This window comes from Macaca fascicularis, chromosome 12, assembly GCF_037993035.2.
Source record: "Macaca fascicularis isolate 582-1 chromosome 12, T2T-MFA8v1.1".
In the NCBI taxonomy this organism is placed as follows: domain Eukaryota; kingdom Metazoa; phylum Chordata; class Mammalia; order Primates; family Cercopithecidae; genus Macaca; species Macaca fascicularis.
This window is the reverse complement of record NC_088386.1, coordinates 39,163,636-39,191,190: the sequence shown is the minus strand read 5'-3', so window position 1 is coordinate 39,191,190 and position 27,555 is coordinate 39,163,636. Positions and strand designations below refer to the sequence as shown.

The window sequence follows — 27,555 nt, the reverse complement described above, 5'->3', positions numbered from 1 at the left end:
TGCTAAGACTCATGTAGATTGACTAGGGGTTATAAAATGAAGTCTGAGAAATCTTTTGACTTGCTTATAAATTACTTGGTCTGAGACTAAAAGTGTGGTTTGCACTATGTCTTGTTATATTCATAGAGCTATGACCCTCTTTTACATAGTTGAACTGCAAAAACTGCCTTACTGTTCGCTCCCAGAATGGCAAAAACAATAAAAATAGAAATAAGAGATGAAGATAGAGAAATGTGCGTCGTAACAATGCATCTTTATGAGCAAAGGATTTTCTTTGGAAAAACTGTGATTATGCAAAAATCATAGGAAAATTTATTTGTGATTACAGGGCACGGTGAAAACCTCTGCTATCATATTGGATACAAGGCAACTCTTTTCATTTGGAAATTTAAAGCTATTATTTCTGATTATTTAGATTTTTACCTGGGTTCACACTTATTTTCAGGTAAATTAAAGCAGTTTTATAACAAAGGATGAGAAGGAGGTGCGGGGAGGGAACGAAAAAACAAAACAGCCCAAGGATTTAGTAGACGTGAATAGTCAAGGACTTAACATGTTCAGCTTCAACATGTAGATCCAAGTTTATTCTCTTGAGTTTATGAATGAGAAGAGGAACAAATGGCTCTTATTCTTGACATAAAAACAGAATCTTCTGCAGGGAAAAGTAATATATGTTCAAATCTGAGTTACCCTGTAGGCTACTAACACTTGTATCTGCTAATACTGTTACTTGAACAATTAGGGCATGCATGTAAAATTTTAACATTTCTATGTTTCTGCACTCAAGCACACAAATTACAGGACACTTGCTTCATTCAATGGTTGCCGCACAATAACTCTTAAATTAATGCATAAAAGAAGGCTAAAGTTTAAATTACAGAACCCGAGTAATAAGAAACCATCTAAGCATTAGGGCAGGATGTGCATTTTGCTTTTGTACTTTTGTTTGCAAACCTCAAATCATGCAAGTGTTCAACCTTGCCCAGGGTTAAGAGGACTCCCATTGAGCTTATTAGTAAATGTAGGGTACAAGCTGGGTGCTGCAGTATCAATCCTCTGCGTGGACTGATATTCTGAGGATTAATACTCAGCTTTCTTGGGCTGCTAGATTTCTGGACCTACTTTGAAATGAGTCTTATACACAACAAAATATAATGAAGAGGGCATGTCTGTGAAAATATGAAAACCATTCTTATTTTCCATATTAATGAGAAAAGTTAATTTATTTCTCACACTGGGACATTTTAAGTGAAAGGCATACCTTAAATAAAATGATACCATATAAATCTTGGATAGCTAGTTAATATTGCTAGTTATTTTAAATTTTCACTGTAATTTAACATTATATAAAGTGGCGTATGTTTGTAAATTGAGATAAAAGAGCTCTGATGGACAGAATAAGAGCAGAATTAAAGATTAATTTTTTCCCCAAATGGGATTTTTTTGGCTTGTCCTCTTACAATTACTGCTTGGAGGACTGAAATGTGTTCTTTGTTTGTAACTCAATGATTCACATAAAGGCAGCCTTGCAGTACCACATAAAATAACTATAATAATTTGTTGTAATTGAAGAAAAATGTGTTTGTGCAGAAAGCACCTAACAACTTCTGCTTTGGTGTATTCTTTCCATAATCCTTCGATCAGCACTGTAATGTGAGCAGATTTAAAGTATACTTTCTAATAAGTGCCTTGCTTTTTTTCTGTTTTTCTTTCTTTCTTTCTTTCTTTTTTTTAAACTACTTGGTGATATCCTAATTAACCATGCTCAATTGATTGCTTTCAAAATAAGAACTAAGAGCTCTCATCTAGTCAAGTGGAAGCTAATTCAACTCTTTAACACTATGGCAATGATAAATCTCACACACATACTTCCACTCACACCCACCACATGTATTATATTAGCAATATCATACTCTAAGTCTTCTGGTTTGAGTCAGGATAGCATGATAGGCACATTTCTACGGAATTTCATGCATTATTTTTCTTTTAATACTTATGAGGGTAAGTACAAATATCCATTTTTCATTCACAGAGTAGAATTATTTTTTGACTTTTTTCTGTGATCATTTGACCAACTCTCAGATCCAGAAAATGTGCCATTTCACTTGGAAAAAAGCAAAAGAGTATGTGGAAGAAAAGCAACTCAATGCAGGCAGAAGGAAACTGACCATTTCATGTCTTAACCCAATTGCTGCTCTCGGTTTTCTTTTCTTTTTAAGTCAAAATTAAACACATCTTATTTGGATTGACAAGCACTTAATCATTTGATTATGAGATTATAGTATGTGGTCAGAGCATCTCCTGCATGATGTTATTTTGCAGTAGAGGACAGGCTTTTTAGATCCTCATTACTGTGGGTCACAGCTCTTCTCTGGCCTCATAGATAAATGAGGGTAGACAATACAACACATACTAACTGTCATATACAGAACTGAAAACCTGTTTTCAGCATATATCAATCCCAGTCAAGGCATTACACAACTGGAGTTTAAAATGTTACATGTAAATCATCCAGACTTAAGCTTCTTAGGAAACACAAACCGTTCTCTAAGGACATATGAGACGAGAACATCAGAAGATGCTGTCTCACTGTGGGATGGCAGAAAACAGTGGCTTGCAGACCACCCTGGTGTGTAGTAATCAACAATGCAGTGGCCCACTTTATAAAGGCGTCAGACAGTCTGTAAGCAAAAAAGGCAGAGCCTCCAACTGAGACAGGCCCCGCTAATAAGTGGCTTCGAGGAAAAAGAAAAAAAAGCTTTAGCATATGCAACAGGTTTCATATCACAATCTTTTTTTTTCTTTTGCATTCCACCTTCTTTCATATGAAACAACTCCATCAAGGGTGTCATTTTGAAACACCATGAGCAATAGAATAGAAGAATGCACTGACATTCTTACCCTTCTGCTCTCGCAGCCTTTCATACATTTATTATGGTGCTGCACTTGTAAATATCTCATCACATGTCTGTTTCCCCTGCTGGACTGTGAATTTCTTGAGTGCAACACCATGCCCTGTTCATCTTACTGTTTCTGCTTTCAACATTGGTGCGTGCTGAAGAAGTCCTTCCGTATGCATTTGGTGAAAGAGCTTCTCAATTCCATTACTGCTAGAATAGCTATCTGGGAGGCTCTGGACAAACCACTTCATGTGTTTTGCTTCAGTTTCCTCACCTAACTAATGGGAATAATGTCATTTTGAACATTTTGCAAAATCTTGGCAAAAGAGATTCTGCAAGAGAGATTATGTATTTGAAAATATTTAAAAATATTTTTAAAGAAGCATATGTTTGCAAGGTGCAGGTTGGGGCATTTCTTGCAATATAAGCTGAATTTCCTGAATAATACAATGACTATATGATGCTTCAATAGTATCGTTGAATTTGACTTACTCAGACAAGAGTCATTTGATCTTATGTTCTCTACCATTCAAAAGAATCTTATTAATTTGTATAATTTTATATATTTGATAATGAAAAATAACAAAAGACAATTATTTCAGAAAGTATGGACAATATTTCAGTTTCCTTATAATTCTGACTTTATATGAGCAAAAGTACCTCAGTGAGTGCTCATACCTGCTGTGATAAGTACAGAGACTAAACCACATTTTGTCAATAAGGGGCAACTTGTACAAACTGGGTATGCAAATAGAAAATAATAATGTCGAAGAAAGTATAATTAATTAATTCAAGCTTCAAGATAAGATCACTGGATACTGCTGACCCTACATGTTAATCAGTTGATTAATTGCTACAATCATAATAATTATATGGTACAAATCTAAGTACACTTAATGATAGTGTAGACTTAGAGTTAAAAGTTCTTTTCAATCTGCATATCTTTTCTCTTTCTTGAATCAAAGGAGTTGGTTTCATTTAAAGATATCTTTTGGCTTATAGAGTTGGAGAGCTTATGCCAAAATTAGCCAAAGTTCATTTTTGCCTGTTCAGCTAACCATTTTTGATTATTTCTTAATGCTCTGTTTAAAAATGTAAAACAATCTCAAACCTATGTAATAGGAATTTTGCATCATACATATTCATCCAATCATACTACTTTTACTCCAAACATGCTCACTGTATGAAGTGGTGTTGCAATTATATGGCAGTGGGTGTCCCCCAACATACAGTTTTCTATACTTTCTGTTCTATATTTGGATAGCAGATAGAAGGGGCCTGAGTTGCTACTGACATACTCAGATAAAAGTATGTGCTATAAAGTGAATATAATTTATTAAGAACTATTGAGACATTTAAAATGAGGACTAGGACTAAAATGGCTTAACATGCATACACCTATATATTTTTCACATGTGGGAATCCCAATTTTAGGCTTGAATATTTTTACACACATACACACACAGAGAGACACACACAGAGAGCAACTTATATCTTGGTATCATTGATCTGGCCAAATTTTCATTCTGACGGTCAACTTCTGACTGGCTATTCAATGTTCCAATCACTGTAAAGATTCAGTTGGGTAATCCTTGAACAAATTCCTTACAAAGGTACAGTGACCTGTGTTGGGGTTCAGAACATGATACCTCCAAGTATGGCCATTTGGCATGCTGAGGACTTTGGATTGGAAGAAGATTGGAAGGGCCTCAGAAGCAAGAAGTTCTCTCTGATCTTTGCCTGTACTCCTTTCTCCTCTCATTTCTCCTCTCATTTCTCCCTGGAAGCTGGTCATATAAACTAGAACTCTTCCCCAAAGCAAGCCATAAAACCTAGAAATTAACTCTCTAACTTTCTGTCTTCTCCCCTGAAGACCCTGATGTGATGGGTGTCCTGCCCTGTACCCAGAGGAAAGAATGTCATACGGAGACACAGAAAAGAATCTAACAAACAGGCCTTGCTGAGTTCCACTCCCTACCCCCAGTCTATTACCATTAGATCATACTTTTGTCCAGCCACATTTCTACATGGCTGTTCATTCGCTGTCAAACCTTAACACAAAAATGCACAGTTTTCCCTAGGTCTTTGGATCTTCATTTCTGAAAGTTCCTGTGTCACATTTTTGATTAAATAAATCTGTTACGCTTTCCTCTTGCTAATCTATCTTTTGTTATAGAGGTGTCAGCCATGGCCCTCAAAATGGGTAAGGAAAATGTATTGTACCTTTTTGCCCGTACAACTGTCCACATTCTGTCTGTAGGAACAATGCCAGTAAGAATAATCATCTGACTGATAATTTGTGTTTCAGTTTTCTACTGTGTGCAAAACAACTCATCAACACAGCTTCTCAATTTCTGTGAAGTACATTTCTATCCTCTTGGTTATCTAGCTTCAAAACCTAAGCCATCTATTTCTTCCAAGACTGTTTAACCGAGATGTCATTAAATCATTGCAACTTTTCTTTTTTTTTTTTTGTAATCTTTTACATAAAGTTTTTTTTCCCTTCATTTCTTCCTTTTATTCTTTTGCAAAATAGTCAAAGATTTTTAAGTTGGTGAACACCTTAGATGTAACCAAGCTACTAGATGCTTCTTAAACTTTTGCCTACATATGAATAACCTGGAGAGCTTGTAAAAACAGATTCCTAGGCTCTATATTCACTGGTTGTCATAAAGGAGGTCTGGAGTGGGGACCTCAAATTTACAGTCTGACATGATCCCAGGTGATTCTGATGCTACCAGTCTTTAAACTACACTTCGAGTAGTTTCTTTGGGGGGTTCACACATCTAGGAATCTTGCTCCAGAAAACACACAGATTCACATGTACACAAATTTGGCCAATCTTCTGTGGAGTGGTGCATGAGCCTCTTGAGGCATATCCATGCATGGGTCAAGAGGACTCAGGTCACTTGCCCAAGGTTATATTTGGGCGGTAGCCAAATGTGGTGCCAAATCACAATGGGGTTTCCTGCTTCCCTTCTCCTCTTAAACATATCCGGACAATTACCACCACATTGTTTTCTCCAAAACATGGGTTTCTGCTTTCCACTACCTTTCTCAAAAATCTTTAATGGAGTTTCCCTGCCTGCAGCATAAAATTTAACCCATCTGCAGTACTGAATTCTCTGCAATTAATTAATTTATTGACCAAGAATTTACTGAGTCCCTTTTCTGTGGAAAGTACTGTGATAGGCAGGAGGATGCAAAATTACTGCTTTGCTTTCAGGATTCATAATACTGGATTAATTGTATCTGCTCTCCTTTATTTCCTACTGCTGTCTCCAAAATCATTGCTGCCTTCAACCCCAATTCCTCACTTTCCACAAAACAGCAGCCTTATCTCACGGCTGGAGTCAGTGCTTGACTGGAGCCAACATTCCTGGCTGGCCCTCCAAACTCCATATACTCTTTTTTTTTTTTTTTTTTTTTTTTTTTTGAGACGGAGGCTCGCTCTGTCACCCAGGCTGGAGTGCAGTGGCCGGATCTCGGCTCACTGCGAGCTCCGCCTCCCGGGTTCACGCCATTCTCCTGCCGCAGCCTCCTGAGTAGCTGGGACTACAGGCGCCCGCCACCTCATCCGGCTAGTTTTTTGTATTTTTTAGTAGAGATGGGGTTTCACCGTGTTAGCCAGAATGGTCTCGATCTCCTGACCTCGTGATCCGCCCGTCTCGGCCTCCCAAAGTGCTGGGATTACAGGCTGGAGCCACCGCGCCCAGCCTCCATATACTCTTAATGCCTCCTTCATGAAGTCTTCCCAAACAGTACTTTTTTGTCTCTCCCTTCTGTAGAGCACTTATTGTCTTCATCATTCATTGTGCTGCTAGATCACACGTGCTCACATGTTCTCTACTTTAGGGAATATACCTCTTCCGTACTCTCCTTGAGGAGCATACATCATGGCTTGGACAAGATGCTGTGATGTCAACACTACGAGTAGGAAGAGCTGCTCTCCTCTTATTTGGCTTCAAAGTAAAAGAACCAAAATCAATGGTTCCCAAATATGACTGCCGTCAGGATCACCTGAGGGTTTGCTCATGTTTTTTTTTAGAAAACATTTTGGAAACTCACCCTAGGCATAATGAATCAACATCTATCTGGGTGGGTCCAGGAATCTGTTTCTACAAAGATGAGTTGGGTCAAGAAGCCAGGTTTGAGAAGCCTTACAAACAACTGATTCTGAAATCTCCTCCAACATTGTCTCCTCACCCTCTTCTTATACATGAAAAAATCACTACAAATATACTTACTCAGTGCAGAAACTTGCAGAACACAGGGAAACAAAAAAGAGAATAAAAAAGGCTGTATAATCATCCCCTGCTAATATTGTGAAGTAAATCCTTTCATTCTTTTCTCTACATATAAATATTTACAAACATATTTTACAATAGTCTCATACTATACATGCCATATCATACTTATATTCTCTTAATATTTACTGGTGCTTTACCTTGTGAAATAATGCTTTTTGTAGCACAATTTACCAGTTGCTTAGTATTTCATAATATAAATGGGCCATAATCTAACCTTCCCTAAGTGTGTACACACACTTCTACATTTTTCAATATTATAAATAACATTTTGAGGGGCAAGTTTGTACACAACCTTGTGCATCTCTCTGAAAATTTCCTAAGGTAAATTTCTAGATATATAACTGTCAGTACAATGCATGCACATTTTAAATGCTTTTGCTAAATGTAGCCAAAAGTCCTACGAATTTTCTAAGAGTTCTGATTCAAAGCAGTAAGCATTAACAGGCCTTGTCTCATCATGAACTTTGGCATTTCATCTACAGCTAAGTTTATATCATAAATAGTTCTTTACAGGTAGCACCAACTTATACCCTTATAGCATACTTCACTATGTGAAAATTGCATCTTTCGTTAAGCTTACTTTAAATTTACTGGCTATCTTCCTTGCAAGTTTCCACCAACGTTAGAGAAAAGAAAATTTTAATCTCCTGAAGTAACCTTTGATGAGATGTAACATGAAAGCTAAAAACCTGAAGCAGGAGAGCGCTATTTTCTCATGTGATACCTTATTCTAGCCATCTGTTGAACAAATATCTGGTTCCAAATAATGTCAATTAAAACCAATGGCAAATCTTAATAACTTTTCCTTGTGGATATTAGCAAGAGTAACAGTGCTACTTGTGTAGTTATCTTATGGCAGTTGAAATACTCTATATGAATACACAGAGGTTTTTTTTTGTTTGTTTTTCTGTGGTTTTTTTTTTGATTTTTTTTTTTAGGTCTTTAACCTCTCAGCACCAGTTTTATGGAGCACCCACCGCTAAGAAAGAATGCAAAATGCAGTGCTGCTTAGCATTGGGAAATCCCCAATCTGGTGCCAAGAGGTTCATAAATACAGCAATGGACCCTCTTATGTCAAAAGTGAGCACTGTTTAACAGCATAAGTTGGAACAGCCTTCAGGATGTTTTGCAGCTGGAGTTGTTCCACTGCAAGACATCACAAACTTCATGATGATGGCTGTCACACCAGGTCCTGGAAAGGCAACCTCCTTCAGTCTGCAAAGTGAACTAAAAGGGAATGGTTGTTCACACATGGCCCTGAAGCCACCGACATAAGAAACGCAACGACAGGAGCAATGAAGTAGGAATTTGGTGGCAGATGGTCAGGTCTGCAGGAAGTGTCCACCCAGCTTTGTTTGGCCCATATTCTGAAACAACTAGAATAAACACTTAGTGTCATAATTTATAAGCATATCAGTACCAATAAATCAGAATCATGCAAACAGTCATGTTTATTATATTCTTGTTGCTTAATATTCATGACAGTAATTTATTTTTATAGTACAGTTTCACTGTTCTCTCCACCACTGCTCTGCATTTAAGCCTGGCAAGTTGTACTAGCAGAAGTTCAGGTAACCCTTTGGAGACTGCAAAAGTTCACTAGCCTGGTAAAAAGATTTGATTTGCTCATTTAATTTTTCCCTTCTTCTCTCATAAACTTTTAAACCACTGAGATGAAATTTCTGGAAATTAGGTAGTAATAATAATTCTTTGACATGTAGAAAATGTGAATACTAGAGTCCACCTAGTCCTCTGGTAGTAGCTGTATAACAGAGCTCAGAAGGCATATAGGAACATTAGGAGAGGTGTAAGCAGTTAATTCTTGAATTTACTGTCAACAAAATGGATTGAATTAAGCATCGTTTCCACCTCTGCCATTCATCTTCTCGCCACCCTCTTTCCTTCTGATTCCCCACTTCAGTAGTTTGAGATTATTGCTGCTAACTACAATGGATTGTTCTGGGAGGAATTACATGAAACAACCACCACAAAGCACATAGTTTTAAACATTCAGTTAGTGCCAGAACTACAAAGATCAGTAAGACATGTCTCCTACTCCAGAGAAGTTTATGTCAGATAAACAGATAGAAAACAATATTTTCATTGGTCTGTACCTAGACACGAGACAACTTATACCCAGTTTTGTATTTAACTCAGCAGAGAAAATTTGCAATTAATTGCCAGAAAAAGGAGTCACAAACATACAAGCCTGGGAAACAAATTTTATTTTAAAAATTTCCCAACTAAAAATACTCTTACAATACTATTAAGATCTGTGGTCTTATGCTGCTGTGTTTTTAACAAAGACGTTAAACATTTTTTAAAAAGAATACCACTGAATGTGAGTAGACATGGTATTAGTATTTTAATTATAACTGGGCTCTTTTTATTATGGGTATGGAGGGTTGAAATAATGAATTTATCTTACAGACTCCATGAAAATACTTTTCTAGCACATGACATGAGTGATGAACTGACAGTTTCACCTTTTAATTAAATAACACATATGACGAAAGTTCTAAGAAATTTTATAATTCTTAGAAAGTTCTAAGAATTTTATAATTCACTTGCTGGGGATTGTAATAAGGACATAGTGCCTTCTTTCTACCTTTAAGCATTTGGAATATGGGAGGTTGATTGTTGTTGTTTTCTTCTAGTGATGCATTTTGCACAGAATAGGTGCTTTTAGCTAACATTCCTAAGAGATACATGTTACAAATAAATTTACATACCCTTTAGCCTTCTCCATCTGCTAGGTGTGTTTGAATTTCACTGGTGCTTATTTTATTTTTAAAAAATTTTCCAGTGACCCAGGCACAAGAATGAGTACCTGTAATGTTGCCTTGGATACAGAAAGCAATTTAAAAAATATTGAATTTGTTTTAAATTGAATAGTCAAGATGGAAGTCTTAAGTAAATAATGAGGTTTTGAGACCATGTATATGAGCAGAGAAATTCATTTGTGTTCTGTTTGGTTTCCTCTCATTGTAGTTTTTAACAACATAAAGTCTTTATCTGAACTACATTTAAATCTACTAATTATCTCATTTCTAAATAGACACGTATAATCATTTTTTTTTTTTTCCAAATTAGTCAAAAACTGTAGTTGTGTGGTTAACAGTAACAGCTTTGGAATCTTCCAGTTATGGGTTCAAATTCTAGCTCTGTAAATTCCCAGCTGGTAGCCTTAGGAAAGTTATTTAATATTGATTAGTCTAAATTTCCCAAATGGAAACAATAGGAAGAATAATATTGACCACAAAGAAGTATTTTAAAAATAAACTTAAATAGTGAAATATACATATAGCAATTGGCTATATGAAGTAAAAGTTTGGTAAATATACTAGAAATTGGAATTGTAATCATATGGGCAGTTATGGGGTTTATTTAAATTCCCACTAGTCTAATAGTTTATAGTATTTGTGATTCAAATTCTTTCTAAATGTTGTCCAAATGTCTAAAGTTCACTTTGTATATTTGGAATGTCTCTTCTCTAAGTTTTTTTTTTATTGGCACAATATTTGAAGTTCCTCCCCAAATGTTGTAAAGTTTTATCTCTAACTGCTCCATTGTTTTAAATGGCCTTGCAGTTTGTCTTATATGGTTTTGAATGTATTTGAGGATGTAAATATGGACTTGGAAGTCAAACTGCTCAGGTTTGTAAATATCACAATACTAGGAGGAAGGCGCAGTGAATTTGTAGTTAAAAACTTGGGTTTTGGTCCCAGTTCCTGTTGTTATGAGACTCAGGTGACATAAGTCTTCTGAATATGCAAGACTTAAAGCAAAATTCTCTTGTACCATGGTACAAGATGGTGTGCACATTTCAGCATGAAACTTTAAAAGTGTACAAACTTATCTGAGAGAGAAAATGGCAAAAGTGAGACCTTGGACTATAAATTCAATTTCAGATCCCAATAGTATAATATTAATAAAGAAAAAAATCAAATCTTTTATCATAGTAATAGGAAGATATTGTGAGAATATAGGAGGAAGCTTTATTCTACACTGACAAAGTTGTACAAATAAAACAGTTCACTGAAGTATGATTTCTCTTATTCACTGAATGTTTGTGTCCTCAAAATTAATATGTTGAAGCCCTAACCCTCAATACAATGATATTTGGAGTAGGGTCTTTGGGGGGCAATTAGGTTTAGATAGGGTCATGAGGGTGGGGCTCTCATGGTAGGATTAGTGCCCTTACAGAAAGAGGGAAAGATCAGAGCCCACTCTTTCTTATATTTGAGGACACAATGAGAAGGTGGCCATCTGCAGGCCAGAGTAAGGGCCCTCACCAGGAACTGACCATGCTGGTGCCCTCATCTTGGACGTCCAGCCTCCAGAACTGTGAGAAATAAATTCCCATTGTTTAAGCACACAGTCTCTGGTATTTTGCTATAGCTTCCTGATCTGACTGAGATCCAAACCTTAGGAGGGCACATTTGGGGGAGTGTGATCATGGTGATGAAGGGTCTGGAATCTTTGATTCATGATAAATTATTGAAAGTGCAGAGGAAGAAAGAAGAACACTGAACAGGCTCTATGGGTTACACTTTAAGTATTTTAAAAACATTTAAGGGGCTGTAAGAAAAAGATCCTGCTGGAAATCTGACATTGACCAATGTGGTTTTTCTAGTTGTGCTCTGGCTTGCCATTCTCCTTGGTGGAGATTTCTGCTCAGCTAACACTGAGGGGATCCAGCTCTCAGAAGCTCTGAGCATCACAAATCCAAGCTTACAGAAAGGAGCTTCTGAAGTGTTTCTGGGTCTAATATTTGTTCAGGATCATTCTTCTTTTCCTGACGACTTTTCCTAAAACATTTTCATAACACGACACAAGCACATAAAAATTTCCAAAGAATATTTCAATGAGGTAATGGTTTCTTCTTAGACGCCAATTAGATATTCAGAGAATAATACACACAAGGTGTCAAATAGTAATGTTACCATTGTGCCGAGAGTTAGGGACCTGGAAGAAAAGCTCAAAAGATTGTTGCTTTCATCTCTTTGTAAGACAGCAACCACCTGCAACTAGCAGGACAGATGGTACTAATTAGATCTGCCCATCCGTTACTTGGCAGGGGAATGGGCTGGAAATGTGAAAGGGTCAACCTTTCACCTGCTGGACACTCAAGGTGAGAAGAAAAAGGAAAGGGGCCAAGAACTAACTGTCTGGCTAGACAGTAATCATGGACACAGGTATTTGATCTTTTAGAATTCCAATTTCTGAAAAATAAAGGTGTTGTATGTAATGAAATGGTTGGAAGTGGGAGGAACTACACGTTTAAATAGAAAAGTATAAATCAACAAAAAAACACTCATAATTATTGAATATAATTTTTTTATAGTTCATAGAATACACACACACACACACACACACACACACACATATACACACATCTGCCTTCATCCTTCCAAACATATTACTTTTACTCTTAAACCAGCACCACTACTTATTTTCTATAATAGTGTATTTATTTTCCATGTTTCTGTTTAGAAAGTGTAGGTAGAAAATGTATGAGCCTATCCTTAGGGAGAAATTCCTTTCTCTAAACCACATGGCAATTCTCAGTGTGGATATTCCACCATTCCAACATAAGCAGAATTCCCCTGGGAAATTTATAGTACTCCAGGAGCCATCACATCTAATGTTTAACTCTGCAGAGCAATAGGAATGAGCCAGATGAAGAAAAGCCACAATTCAAGGTGCTTATGATAGTCCTAGAAGCTATTTAAGGAAAATTCTTTTATTGACAGAGGAGGGCTGGAGAAAGGACAAGCACTTGAGCAAATGAGAATGTCTGACTGAATGTGGGCAAACAAGAGAAATGGGTAAAGCCTCCATCCTTATTTCATAACAGGCTTTGAAAATAGCACATGAGGCTGGGCATGGTGACTCGGGATTGTAATCCCAGCACTTTGGGAGGCTGAGGCAGGAGGATTGCTTGAGTCCAGGAGTTTGAGACCAGCCTGGGCAACATAGTGAGACCCTGTCTCTACAAAAAATTTCAAAAAAAAAGTAAAAAGTTCACGTGAGGTTAATATGAAAGTTCTTTTGAGATAATTAAAAAATTAAAAGTCTAACTTTCAAAGCTAGAATATTGTGTGGCAACTGAAAGAAAAAGTGAAACATTTCCAGTTTGGAGAATGAGTGTGTGTGTGTGTGTGTGTGTGTGTGTGTGTGTGTGGTTTGTATGTGTGTCTGTCCCTGTGTTCAGCTGATAACTCTTAACATTTTGGGATCTACATTGGGATCTACAATGTTACAAATTTCCCAACTGAGAGAAGTCATCACTTTGGAGTTGGCTCTTCTGGTGCCACCATGAACATCACAGATTTGCTAATATTTAGTAGAAGCAAGGCAAGCTCTGGTCGGAGAATCTGGATAGCATCTGGGTTATGATGAAGGCATAAGTTCTATAATAAAGTCATAGGCTTTGGACCATCCAAGTGGGGTTGGGCTTGACAACAGCCGGCAGAACAAAGGAGAAATGTCATGAGATAAAGGAAATGGGATCCCTGGGTCATGAAGCAAGAGAATATCCTGTCATATTATCTTAAACATGTTTGGTGCTGTGTGAAATTCTCAAAGCAAAATATTAAAGCAGAATGAAGATGGCTGCTTTAAGACAATAATTTGAAATGGCTTTTCCAGAGAAGTGGAAAGATCAATGAGAATGAACAGCAAGGTCCTCTGAGACTGCTATCTAAAGGACACTCTGATTATATTCTAATATGATAATACCAGTGAACTTGATACTGTGGCGAGGGACTCTGTAAATAAGTGCGTTTCATGAAATTCTTTTTACAATTGCCATGGTGAAGATATAACTTTTCCCTCCATTTTATATATGTGGAAATGGAGGCCTAGAGCGGTTAAATATTTGCTCTAGGTCTAGATAGTAAATGGTGGAGACAGGATTTGAATAGAGGTGGTGGTGTGTGGTGCAGGTAGAAACTTTAGCTTAGCTGATGAGAGTAGACTTCCCTGAGGAATTGACAGGGGAGTAGCAGTCTGGGAGAGTGTGTTCAGTAGAGAGATGGAGCAAAGACCTTCAGTGTGCTTGGAGTATTCAAAGAAGAGCCAGGGTACCAATGGGCTGGAATGCAATGGGCAAGGCAGGGAACAGTAAATGATGAAGTTGGAGAGCTTCTGGGTGGCCAGATCATAAATGACTTTGAAGACCTTGGAAGGAATTTGGATTTTTCTCAAAATGAAATGCAAGCCAGTTATATCAGTTTGCCTGTATTTTAGAACTAGAATCATGCTGGGTTGGGTGAGAGAAAAAAATGAATATGGGAAATAGGAGAGCTCATTCTCCTAGAGATGGCCTGAGCCAGAGTTGGGGGTAAGTGGGCAGATATTTTGGAAGACTCATTAGCGGTGATCACAATGTGGTATCAAGCAAGGCATAAGAAATGAGGCAGAAGCCTCGGGGTAGGATAGAAGGCCTCCCAAGCTTCAGTTTTATTACAATCTGTTGATGCAGTGAAGTTGATAACAGGCAGTGAAAACCAGCCACTCAATTCCACTATTAGAAGAATAGGTCAAGATAACTGATTTCCACTTAAGTTTTGAGGAGAAATTTTGCATTTTGTTATCTGTTTTTTAAAAGTAGGTCTATTCAGTAAAAGTAAGGATGCTAGGGAAGCTGACTCATGAAGGCTGCCTGGCCAGTTGCTCAGCTTGAAGAGTTTATTGCTTTGAAAAAGCGACCTTAAGTAGATGGAAGAAAGGAGTGCAAGTAAAATAAAAGTTTTAAGGAAAAGCAAAAAGACAAGTGCCACATTTTCTAATGGAGGTGATGTCTTACCATTCAGTTAATTTCTGAGTCAAGGCCCAATTTTAATTCTTAATCACCTTCTAGTTTTACTTATAAAGGACTTTTCATTAAGCCAAATTAAGGAGATGGAGGTCCAGTAGTTTATCATCTAGCACTAAACCATTCCTACAAAAAGACACCTGTGCAAGCCATTTGGCTCTAGTCAAGTATTTTTTTTCAATTTAATTATGAATATAATTAGAACGAGTTAAGAGACAGGCTAGGCATTAGCCATAAAATTTCTGCATGTGTGCGTGCACACACACACACACACACATTAAAAAGCAACCACAACAAAAATACCAAGTCTGTGAGAATGTTAGCTTGCAGTGGAAACAACAAAAAAAAAGTGTTTGTATTACCTTTGTTTCAATTTCAAATTTCCTTGAAATGGTGCAAGAGAGGATATTTTTATACTGTATTATTTTTACATCTCTGGTTTCTTTGTGATGAACCTTTACACCCTGCTCTTTCTCTGGTTTTAAGGCAATTTGTCACTATCATGCTTTCAGGTTTAGCAACTGTTTTTAGTCAAGTGCCTTGCAAGCTCTGTTTCTTTTCTCCTAAAGAGTGTCATCATGGAGTTGATGATGCATCAGAAATAGTTTGACCAAAGGGCAAGATAAAGTCAAGAGTAAAGAAAATATTTGCAGATATACTTGACGGGCTTCCCCCCCCACCCCCAATTACCTATGGAAAATATACTCTAAAGGCAAAATGGAATAAAGGCCATAGGGGGAAAAAACCATTAGAACATGCAATAGGTACTTTTTGCCATAGGGCAATGTATTTAACTTAAATTATTTTTACATGATGATGGTGTGACTGATGTATAGACAGGGATATGAGTTCTGTTTAAGGACTAGGCATAGGATAATCTCTATGTTTGGTGACTAATAGTCTGCATTTCAATGGTGCTCAGTTGATCTTATGGGTGCCATTTCTCGCAACTTGTTTTACTCCTTAATCATCATTTAAAAACCCAGGCATTTAAAAAACCCTGTCTTAAAAGGCATGTGTGATTGTGGCCTTTAAATTGAAGACTTGTATGTAACATCATTACTCTCTCAATTGAGCACCGACTTGCCTAATCTCTGTGTCCTACGCATACATGCATTCATATGTATATGTATATATAGATGAACACAATATATATGTTCATACGTTTTTATATATTACTATTAGATATAATATTTACTTAGTCAAGCCAGAAAAAAAAACACAAAAGACACAGTACTGGAACCATACAATTGTTTTTGATCAAGGAGTTAACATTGACTGCATTCTAATAATGAAAAATATATGGAACATTGCCCAGGAGTGGGAGGAAAAGTTATTTTTGTATACAAAAGGCAACTTTGGAAACTTACAATTCAACAAATCAACAACTGCCAGCTCACATACCCTGATTTGATTGTTATACATTGTATACATGTATCAAACCATCATATTCTATCCCGTAAATATGTACAATTATGCATCAAATAAAAAAAAAAGCTAAAACAGCTAGAGAAAAATTAAACACCTTAAGACAGAATATATTTAAAAATGCAAACTTCTAAAAATAATAACTGCAATGCCTGAGATTAAAAAAAATTCACTGGCTGAGACAACAGAACAGATGTTGAAGAAAATAATTTTAGTGCACGAAGGCACAGCGAGATCCATAAAAGACAAAATGGACAAACTGGACTTTATCAAAATTAAACATGTCTGCTCTTCTGAAAACACTATTAAAAGAAGGAAAACAAAGCCATAGAATGGGTGAAAATATTGGCAAGTTATGTATTTGATAAAGAACTAACACTGAGAATATGTAAGGAACTCTCGAAACTCAATAGCAAAGAAATAGTCAATTTTTTTGAAAATGTAGAAGGTTTCTTAACTGCAGAAAATAATGGAATGGTCAATAAGCACATGAAAAGATGCTTAGCATCATTAACCTTTAGTGAAATGCAAATTAAACCACAAGATACCACTTCACACATAGAATGGCTAAAATTAAAAACACTGACCACACCAAGTGTTCCTGAGGATGTGGGGAAACTGGAACTCTCGTATACTGTTGACAGGAATTGAAAAATGGTACAATGACTTTGGAAAACAGCTTAGCAATTTCTTAAAAACTTCATATATACCTACCATATGGAAAAGGTCTCTACTTCTAAGTATCACCAGGAAGACTAAAAGCATTTGTCCACACAAAAATTTGTACATAAATGTTCGCAGATTTGTAAATGCTTCACTTGTAACAAAGACTAGAAACCCAAATATCCATCAACAAATAAACAAATTGTGTTATATTCAAATAATGAAATATTACTCATTAATGAAAAATGAACTCAATATAACATGGATACATCTCAAAATAATTATGTTGAATGAAAAAACTCCCCACCCAAAAGAGTGCATACTGTATGATTCCATTTATATAAAATTCTAGAAAATGTAAATATATCGATAGTGACAGAAAGCAGATCAGTGGTGGCTTGGGATGGGAGTGCAGAGCAGGTGGAAAGGGGAAAGAAAGAGGATTACCAAGGATTAAGAGGAAACTTTTGGGAATAATAGAGATGTTCTTTATCTTGGTGGTGGTGCATACATTTGTCAAAACGTTGATAAGTTACGCTTTTAAAACGTGCAGTTCATTGTATGCCAATTCTAGTAGAGCTAGAAAAAAATCTTCAATTGTTAAAAATTAAAAATAAACTATAGAAAGATGAAGGAAAGGGTGGGAAGGAGTACATGCTCACCTTGTGAATGGAAATTAGCCGATATTGTTGAATGTTGATGAAACAATAAAAAGATGTTTAGGCATATTATTTAGCTTACAATTATAATAATATGGCTACCATATACTAAAAGAAGTGGAGTAGAATGAAACAATATTAGGTAACGGACATTATCCGTGCTTGATAAATCAAAAGTAGAGATATTATCTAGAGTTATGAAAGTAACCAGAAGAGATAAAAATTAAAATCATTAAATGAGGTTTCCTCTCATGAATAGGTCAGGGGATATGATGTGATAGGGCCCAATCCATTGCTTTTCATCCTAACTTCTGTAAGATTTTTGTTTGTTGAATATTGTAATTTGATCAAGTAAATAATTATAAGAATCTTAATAAAATTAAAATAGTTACTCATATGAAATAGAAAAGTAACTTTGTGTACATATAAATAAATTTCAAAAGATGTTGAGCAATTGATCATAGAAATCAGAGTGCAGGGTTAAAATGTACTCAGAGAAGTCAACATTTAAGGCATGAATGCTTTTAATATCTAGTACTAAATATTGAAACATCACTCACTCTTGGAAGGTTCAACTTTATTTCTAACCTAAAACTCCAATACTGAAATTTCTGACCATTAATTTAATTCTAAATTCAGCTTTTAAAATGTAGAAAAAATGGTTGTAGTCTTATATAAGATGACATAGGACATATGGGTCTTCTGTAGGATTATATAAAATACAGATATTTGGCAATAGCTATTGCTCAAGGTAATATACAATGACACAAAGTATTTATGTTTGTATTTGAATGCCAAGTCTAGTTTTTTGAGCGATGTGCATTTAGAACTCTTCTAAAAATTAATTTCTTTTTTTTTTTTTTTTTTTTTTTTTTTTTTTTTGAGACGGAGTCTCGCTCTGCCGCCCAGGCTGGAGTGCAGTGGCCGGATCTCAGCTCACTGCAAGCTCCGCCTCCCGGGTTCACGCCATTCTCCTGCCTCAGCCTCCCGAGTAGTTGAGACTACAGGCGCCCGCCACCGCGCCCGGCTAGTTTTTTTTGTATTTTTTAGTAGAGACGGGGTTTCACCGTGTTAGCCAGGATGGTCTCGATCTCCTGACCTCGTGATCCGCCCGTCTCGGCCTCCCAAAGTGCTGGGATTACAGGCTTGAGCCACCGCGCCTGGCCAAATTAATTTCTTTTTAAATCGCTTACTGAGTGCCTAACATGGAGTAAGAAAATACTGTTCTATTTCATTCTCATAGTAACTTTATGAGCTAGAAATTATTGTGCAGATGATCTTTCCATTTCTCCAATATCTCCTGCTTTCTTATTTTGAGAATTAAATGAGACAATTATTAGAAATTCCAATGGGTTTTTCTCCTCCCTTTCTCTTTTTCAGGAACTTTGGAAAAATGCAGACATTAAAACGGAAAAAAAAACATTGCTTGTTGTGTTTTTTCTTTGGATCTGTAGAGTTACCAGAAGAAAAAGATGGGAACAGAGGTAAAGTTAGTACATTTCCTAGGATTTAGATCTACTGGAAATGTCTGGACCCCTGCAGGCCTCTAGCCACAAGATTGCATCACCTATCATAAAACTCCCTGGCTGTGCTCTTCTACTGAGTTCACATTTACAGTACTAATAATGCCTTCAGCACAAGTCATTTCCCGGGAATTAAGTCCTTGCAGTCAGTGGGTTAAATCCCCATGAAATAACCTGCAGGTGACCCAATTGGATTGACCTCAAGTATAGAATTTCAGATCAATAGCTGCTGTACTTGGATTCTGAGACATAAAACAATCCCTAGTGTTTTTGTTACCCCAATGAGTATTATCAGACAAGGGATTACTATGGCAATTGCGGGGTCTTATGATATTAATGGGGGTTTTTTTTGGTCCAAAAAGAAATTATTTTAAAAAGTAAATGCCTTCTGTTCACTCTTCTTGGACTATGTGATAACTCTCAAACATATAATAAAAATTATTCAGACGGCACCAGTGGTCATTAATTGCTTGTACTAGAAATAACATTTTCTCCTCAGATGCAAAGTATTCCAGTGGGATGCAAAATTCCGTTGGGTCTAACCACCTTTTAACTCTTTCATGAAAGGGTAACAGATCTCCCAATCTGGGGCCAAATAAAAATGTTAACGCGTCACAAACTGGACTTGGGGGTAATAAAAAAGGGAAATAATGTTATGACAACATGTACCATGACATCAACTGACGTGATATTTTACTTGTGTGTAACCAAAAAACAGAAACCATTTTAAGTATTTACACCAACAGAGGGAATTAATTTGATGCAGAGAATTGGCTGCTCATATAAAGAAGAAGCTGAGAACCAGATAAGGAAGAGTGGAGTAACCAAGAAAGTAGACACACCAGGAAGCCACTACGTTCTCCAGGCAGGAAAAGCAAAGAAAGGAGAGTCTGTGTCACCAGATGGGAGCTGAAACCAGAGGGGGCCTGTCTGGTCAAAGCTGAAGCTGTAAAGCAGAAGGAGCCTCAGGCAGAAAAGCTACCTGAGGCAAATGGGTGGCAAGAGTGAATGAGTTGGGGATAAACTAATAAACTGCTGGCCTTTGTCTTCTCTCTCTTTCTGCTATCTCCTTCCAGTGGCTTTGACCGGGTGCAATAGCACCTCAAGAGCACATGTAAGGTTGGAGATTTCTCAAAGAACTTAAAACTGAGCTACCATTGGGCCCAGCAATCCCATTGCTGGGTATATATCCAGAAGGAAACAAATCATTCTACCAAAAAGACACAAGCACTTGCATGTTCATCGCAGCACTATTCACAATAGCAAAGATATGGAATGAACCTAGGTGCCCAATGATGGTGGACTGGATAAAGAAAATGTGGTACATACACACAGAATACTACACAGCCATAAAAAAACATGAAATCATGTCCTGTGGAGCAACATGGATACAGCTGGAGGCCATTATCCTAGGCAAATTAATGCAGAGAAAGAAAACCAAATACCCCAAGTTCTTATAAATGGGAGCTGAACACTGGGTACACATGGACATTAAGATGGCAACAATAGACACTGGGGACAACTAGATGGGAGAGGGAGGGAGGGTAGCAAGAGCTGAAAAACTAACTGTTGGGTAGTATGCTCTATACCTGGGTGATGGCATTATTTGTACCCTAAACCTGAGCATCACGCAGTATACCCAGCTAACAAACCTGCACATGTACCTTCTTAATCTGAAATAAAAGTAGAAAAAAACACCACTAATAAAAAAAGCATCTGCAAAATATAGCTGGCTAGGACCAACCCTCCTACGGTACAGACAATAAAAGGGAAGAACTAGAATCTGAGGACAAAGAGGCTGGGTCTGGCCCTCTTTGTCCTCAATTCATCCTCTCCTGTGAATTTACTTTACCTAGTTGGTCCCTTTACATATAAAGCCAAAAACTCGTGAGTGGATCTGTTGAGTTTCTCACCGTATAGATTTTTACAAGAGGCTATGTAAGCTATGATAAAGCCCTGCAATGGGGTATAAATGTTCTTAAAATTTTGAAAGATTTTTTAAATACAATTGGTACACATGGAGAGAAAGTATTTCCTTTGGTGTGGTTTTTACCATTGCCAAGAAACTAGGTGGCCATTCTCTCATTGCTTAAGAATATTTAAATATGAATTACAACCTACAGTTTTTCCTAGGTTTAGAACACAAGGACTAGCTTCAAGGTTATATAAAAAACACATGGGTTAGTAAATGTACTAACATCCAACATCATAACATATTTCTGAGCCCCATTATGATCCCTCCATTTTACACATTAAAAAATAATGACATTCTACTATTCGGTTGTGAGTTGAAGCAAGGCTGCTGAGTGTCCTAGTCCATTTGGCCTACTATAAAAAATGCCATAAATTTAGCAATTTATAAACAACAGAAATTTCTTTCTTACCGTTCTGGAGTCTTGGAAGTATGAGACCAAGTTGACAGCAGATTTAATGTGTTGGTGAGGGCCCACTCTCTGGCTAATAGATGGCAACTTCTAGTTGTACCATCACATGGTGGAAGAAGATACAGGTTTCTCTTGGGCTTCTTTTATAAGGTCACTAATCCCACTCACAAGGGCTCTGCCCTAATGACCTAATCTCCATCTAAAGCCCCCATCTCTTAATACCATCACCTTGGGGGTGAGAACTTCAACGTATACATTTTGATGGGACACAAACTTTCAGACCATAATGAGAGGTGAAGCCAGCTGGAATTCCGGGGTCGAGTGGGGACTTGGAGAAGTTTTCTGTCTTACAAGAGGATTGTAAAAACGAACAAATCAGCACTCTGTAGCTAGCAAGGGTATTGTAAATGCACCAATCAGCAGGATTCTAAAAGTAGCCAATCATGGGGAGGATTGAAAAAAGGGCATTCTGATAGGACAGAAACAGAACACGGGAGGGGGCAAATAAGGGAATAAAAGCTGGCCACCCCAGCCAGCAGCGGCAACCCGCGCAGGTTCCCTTCCACCCTGTCAAGCTTTGTCCTTTCACTCTTTACAATAAACCCTGCTACCACTCACTCTTTAGGTCCGTGCCATCTTTAAGAGCTGTAACATTTACCTAGAAGGTCTACGGCTCCATTCTTGAAGTCAGGGAGACCATGAACCCACCGGTAGGAACCAACTCCCGACACAATAACGCTGAGTTTGATTCTCCTTGCCTTGAACAATGAAGGAAGAAGTCTCTCTCTTCTCTTCCAAATTACATTGTCAAACAAAGCTCATATGGAGAAACATTGTTAGCACTGTTTGTGCACCTCTTACATTTTTAAAGGACTTTCTTAGGCACTTTCTTATTCATTCTCATCATAACCCATTTTATAGGTGTTGGCAGAAACCCTTGCCAGAGCCATCAATCCCAATAGTCTGCTGCCTGCCTCAAAACTCTGCCATGTTCTGTTCTTATCATGCCTATATTTCTGAAATGCTATACAATTTGGACTTAAGTCTAGAATATCCCTGAGATGATCCTACTCCTTAGAGAAATTCAAAGGACAGACTCTCATGTGGGTTCTGAGGGCCTGCTTTCCATATCTCTCAAGCTAAGAAAATGACTTTCCTAATATCTTTAGAATCAGGTGAACTAAAAGAAGCTTAAATGATGGTTATCCTAGTATAGCCCCCAAATAGCACATACCGAAGTAAGTTTCCAAATGAGATCATCCTCACTTGAATGTGTGGAGATCATGATGTGAAATTTATATGACTTCTTTAAATGTACACAATCAGAAATAGGCATCTAAACGCAAAGTCCCTCCAATTTCCTACCAGAACACTGTCCCAGCATTGTAAGTTGATTGGGTGTTCCAAGACAGAATATCAGAAAAAGCTGTTACGGAAATGCCCGCTTGTTTATATTTTATTTCTTCTTTTCAAATGAAGTTAAGAGAGCCTGCTTAACTATGAAACATTGCTCTTCTGAAGAAGTAGAGGGCTCATGAGATGAAGTCATGACAAGGGATAAGAGTTCCAGCCTCAACTCAAAACCCATAGTTAGAGTATTGTTACTACATTCAACAACAACAGCAGCAGCAATAACAACAACAAAATCTGAAACTGAGCAAGCAACAAGACCTTGGGAGAGAAATTTCTTCTTTTACTTGATACCATTTTGCCTGATCTTTAAACAAGGGTGAAGGCTTTGTGAATGACAGAATTAGAGGGCATATTGAGGGGCTGTTTTCCATCACAGGACCCCCAAATCTCCACTTCTACTAATGGGAACACTGTACACCCAGCCATCCAAGATCAGACCTCCTGAGTACAGCCATTTTTTTTTTCTTGGAGATTTGTCTCGTTAGGATTTTAATTAAGCTCCTGCCAGGCTTGCAAAGTTTTTAATTTTACCTTTCTTTCTTCTTTCTTTTTCTTCCTTAAATCAGCTGGCTTGCCAGGAAACTTTTCCCAAGCTGTCACAGTTACAGTAAGCATACCCTAAGATATTAAATTTAGAGACATACCAGTAGTTGCTTCTCGAAGGATTAATAGCACAAGTACCCTTGCATTTGGAAAAGATTTTCATTGATTTATTCATTCATTTATTCACTTTTACTTAAGTGTGTGTGTGTTTTATGAATTAAAAAAAACAGAAAAAGAAGCTTCATGGAGTGTACAATGACTACTGGGTAGTAACAGATATAACTCACTCTCTTATAACGTCACCAGTTTAACAGAAGAAACTTGCCATTACTTAATTTGATAATCACACTGCTCATAAGCAAATTATGGCTGTTTACTAGTGTTAGTGGGTGAAGGGTGAGTGAACCAAGAGAACATGATGTCTTAGTTGATAATTTAACACATATTTCATGAAATGTAATATTTAATTCACTTAGGGTTCTTTTCAAGACCCCTTTGTATTCAAAGTCATTGCAATTCTGAAAGTATAAAGGCAGAGACGAGGGGTGCACACGGTGAACCCTTTAAAGCAGATTTGATGAGACACTATTTTCATTTGAGGACGCTTAGTTAAATTGACTACCCTAAATAGGATGTCATATTTTTTTCCTAATAAAACAAAACAAAACGAAACAAAACAAAAAAACCCACCTCAGATAATACTGCAGGGCCAGAAATAAAACAAGCCATCAAAACAAAACAAAAACGTAAGATACGGAGCATCGGGGATACTATCTGTTCCCCATGATTATTATTATAATCATTCTTATTATTTACTTAATAATTCCAGGATGTCAGGTTATTCCACCACCTGCCCTTTTCTGTGAGGTACTTACTGATCGCTTCCACAAACCGCTCAAAGAAACTGTAAGGGAAGAGCGGCTCAGGCAGCTCCCGGAAAAACATCTTCAGTGCTCCGGTGACAACGTGGATGTCCTCCCACTGGCTGTCGTCCAAATTCAGCTTCTCTTCTGGGAAAACACGAGGAGAAATGGAACAACTGGTTTTAATGAAACAATTACAAGACACTAATTATTATGTTAATGTTTGCCTACTATCATCAGCAACCGTTAACAGCCTTCTGCACCTAGAGGTTTGGTGCTGTGCATGTTTTTTTTTTCCCTCCCTCTTTCCGTAGGCAGGGAACATTTTCAATGGAATACCATCTGTAGGAATGCAGCTAACAAAAAAACAAGAGACACAAAGAGACAGTGCCATTGACACAGTATGTCAGATACATTTATTCCCATAATGCATCAGTATGAAAATTAGCATCACAGCTCAACATGATTCAAAGCTATTTGGTTTTGAGGCCGAGGGGCTAAGAGTTGCCAATGATGGCCGACTCAAGGGACCAGCCTAAAGGCCTTGCTGAGCCAACAGGAGACATATGCTAAACATGGCAATAGAAAATGAGTTATTGCTTTACATGTGTTAGCCTTGCTATGTACAAGGGAATAATGGGTAACACTTTTTCCCTTTTTTTGCCTGAATATAAAGTCAGCAAGGAATAGAATACTGAGTGAGAAAGGATATTAATTCTTTCTTACTGCTTCAAAATATTTTTTTTTTTTTTTAGTTCTCATCTCAGTGAGGAAAATATGCCCAGCAACAATATTAGACAGACCCCTGTTGGCCTACGTAGGCTATGCAAAGCTGTCAAAAATGATAACACACTAAAGACAAACCACAAGTGCTTACCAACTCTTTTTTAGAAACAACAGAAGTATTTGCTTGGGAAGCTTGAGTGAGTGGAAATGTTGAAATATGAAAGAAAGTAAAAGCCAAAGTGAAGGTTGTAGTAGAAATAAAGTGTGCTGGGCAATTATTTTTGTCCTTTTCACCCTCAATATGAATGTCTGGAATTAGTCTCACCCAAGAAGTGGATGCATTCACGTCTGAAAGGGACATTTTGACATAAAATGAAAAGGAAGCAAGGTACACAGGCACTGCTGTCGAGCCAGACGATTTGTCTTTCTAAACGGGCAACATGGAAAAGGTTTGGGATTCTGGGCTTCATGAAAACTTAAACTAATCATTTTAGACAATCTGGGGGTTAACTGAAAAGCTGAGAATCCTGGCAAACACTGAGGTATTTGGTCAACTGAAAATTTGTTTCTTTACTGATGTCTTGGGCTCGCATTCACATGTCCCTTGGATGTCAGTTTTATGAATGCAGAGGAGCATTTTGCACCAAAATGTAAGAAAAGCTGAGAATTGTCACTGTAGGGATTCTCTGCATGGGCTGTTTTGCTAATAATGTTCATGTCCTTTTAAAAATATTAGCCCAAATCTTCAGCAGATCTTTTTTTTTAAATAAATGAACGATCGCTTCTAAGGCTTATAGTAAGTGGTGTTCCTGCTCAACAGTGTGTTTGCAAAGAGAAGACATGAAGGTGAATCTGTTTATTTCAGATGAGCTAATCTTTCCTTTCAGTCTTCATTCCTACCTCAATCATAACACAATAATATGATCCACAACAAAATCAGCAGAGGAGACCTTCTTTCTGCCCTGCAATCATTTTTGATTGATTGTATTTCAACAATTAGTCTTTTATTTGGCTACACACTATTGAAATAGGCCGACAGCATCTTAGCAGGCCAGCTTTAAACAGTCAACTGTTAACAATAGCATCAAAAAGGGAGACCTGATGGGGTTTACTGTCACTTTAAAGAACGGGGTTTTCACATTGTTGAAATCTGTCAGATATTTTGAAATGTCCCTCTCACTATGGTGCCACACCCCCTGCGTGCCCTTATAATAAAATTGGTTTTACTCCTGATTAAATCATTTTCTCCCTACCCACTACCATACTTCTCATAATGGACCTGTGTGCTCTACAGCTGGTGTTCTTCCCATGGTACCAATTCTTACTTTATCTTTTAAGCACTTTGCTGCTAAGATCTCATGCAGAGTGCTTATGTTTTGTTAAGAGCTTCATTCTTAGAGAAATAGCTTAACACATGTTCTAAAAATGTTGTACAACTTATTGCTTAAAACACATTTAGAAAATGTATAAGTACTGTAGCTTTGGCACTGAACTTTAAGTGGAAACCTAAACACACAAAAACACACACACACACACACACACACACACACACACAAATATCTCAACCAAAAATTTATCAGAAAAGTCCAACACAAAATGCCATTTTGGTGCACAAGTTTGAAATTCCTAAAGGAAAGTGTTCAGCAGGTAAAAAAGAGAATGATTTTAACTTGACCAAGGAAACACCACCACCAACAAATAATGGCTTAACCAAAGGAAAACAGCATTAATATTACTCATCTCCACATTAATATCAGTTAATTCAAGTGAACATGAAAATTGAATGTAGTGATAGATAAAGAAAATTTTCCAATGAATAGATACTATTTGACCATTTGATTATATCTACTTAAAATACCATATAATAATAACTGTATCACTTAAACCAACATTCCTACTATAGATTCCTATGTAGTTTCCATTTAAAGAAATAATAATAATTTGTAGCCCTTCAGCAAGTAGCTTAAATAGGCAATATGGCAAATAGTTGGAAACAGTATTTTGAAATACAATGCTAATTTTTATATCAAGTTTTCATAATCAACCAAGGTTAAGATCCCTTGTAAACTAGATGATGTTAAGGCAAATTTTGCAAGGTCACTGTAGTTTATCTAAACATGAAGTTATGTCCATATAGTATGCCTTCTCATAAAGCCAACCAGTCTTCAAGATGAACTAACCATAACCCTATCCTGGTGTTAACAGGCATTATTGCAAATGTATTTGCATTATTTGATAAGCATTTTCTAACTAGATTCTACACAGTGATGATGTCTTATACTTTTCCCTTTTCTAATAGTGTTTCTCAAAAGCACCACACT

The 27,555-nt window shown here is 37.1% G+C and overlaps 2 protein-coding genes across 21 annotated transcripts in view; one reads left to right on the top strand and one right to left on the bottom strand.

Moving 5' to 3' along the window:
- LOC135966678 (uncharacterized) overlaps positions 1 to 24,450 on the top strand; it is a 267,601-nt gene extending 243,151 nt beyond the window's left edge. For 10 of the 16 annotated variants that reach the window (XM_065526467.2, XM_074008991.1, XM_074008990.1 and 7 more), the window contains 2 exons: positions 19,163 to 19,266; positions 20,052 to 24,450. In XM_065526467.2, the coding sequence (XP_065382539.1) occupies positions 19,163 to 19,266; positions 20,052 to 20,218 (271 nt within the window). In that variant the 3' untranslated portion in view covers positions 20,219 to 24,450. Of the gene's footprint in view, positions 1 to 19,162; positions 19,758 to 20,051 lie in introns of those variants that run through there. The other 6 variants (XR_010580214.2, XM_074008988.1, XM_065526470.2 and 3 more) reach the window with 3 other exon arrangements.
- ARHGAP15 (Rho GTPase activating protein 15) overlaps positions 1 to 27,555 on the bottom strand; it is a 629,485-nt gene that overhangs the window by 114,182 nt on the left and 487,748 nt on the right. For all 5 annotated transcript variants that reach the window (XM_005573073.5, XM_045368219.3, XM_005573075.5 and 2 more), the window contains one exon: positions 24,521 to 24,655. In XM_005573073.5, coding sequence (XP_005573130.1) covers positions 24,521 to 24,655 — 135 coding nt within the window. The remainder of the gene's footprint in view (positions 1 to 24,520; positions 24,656 to 27,555) is intronic.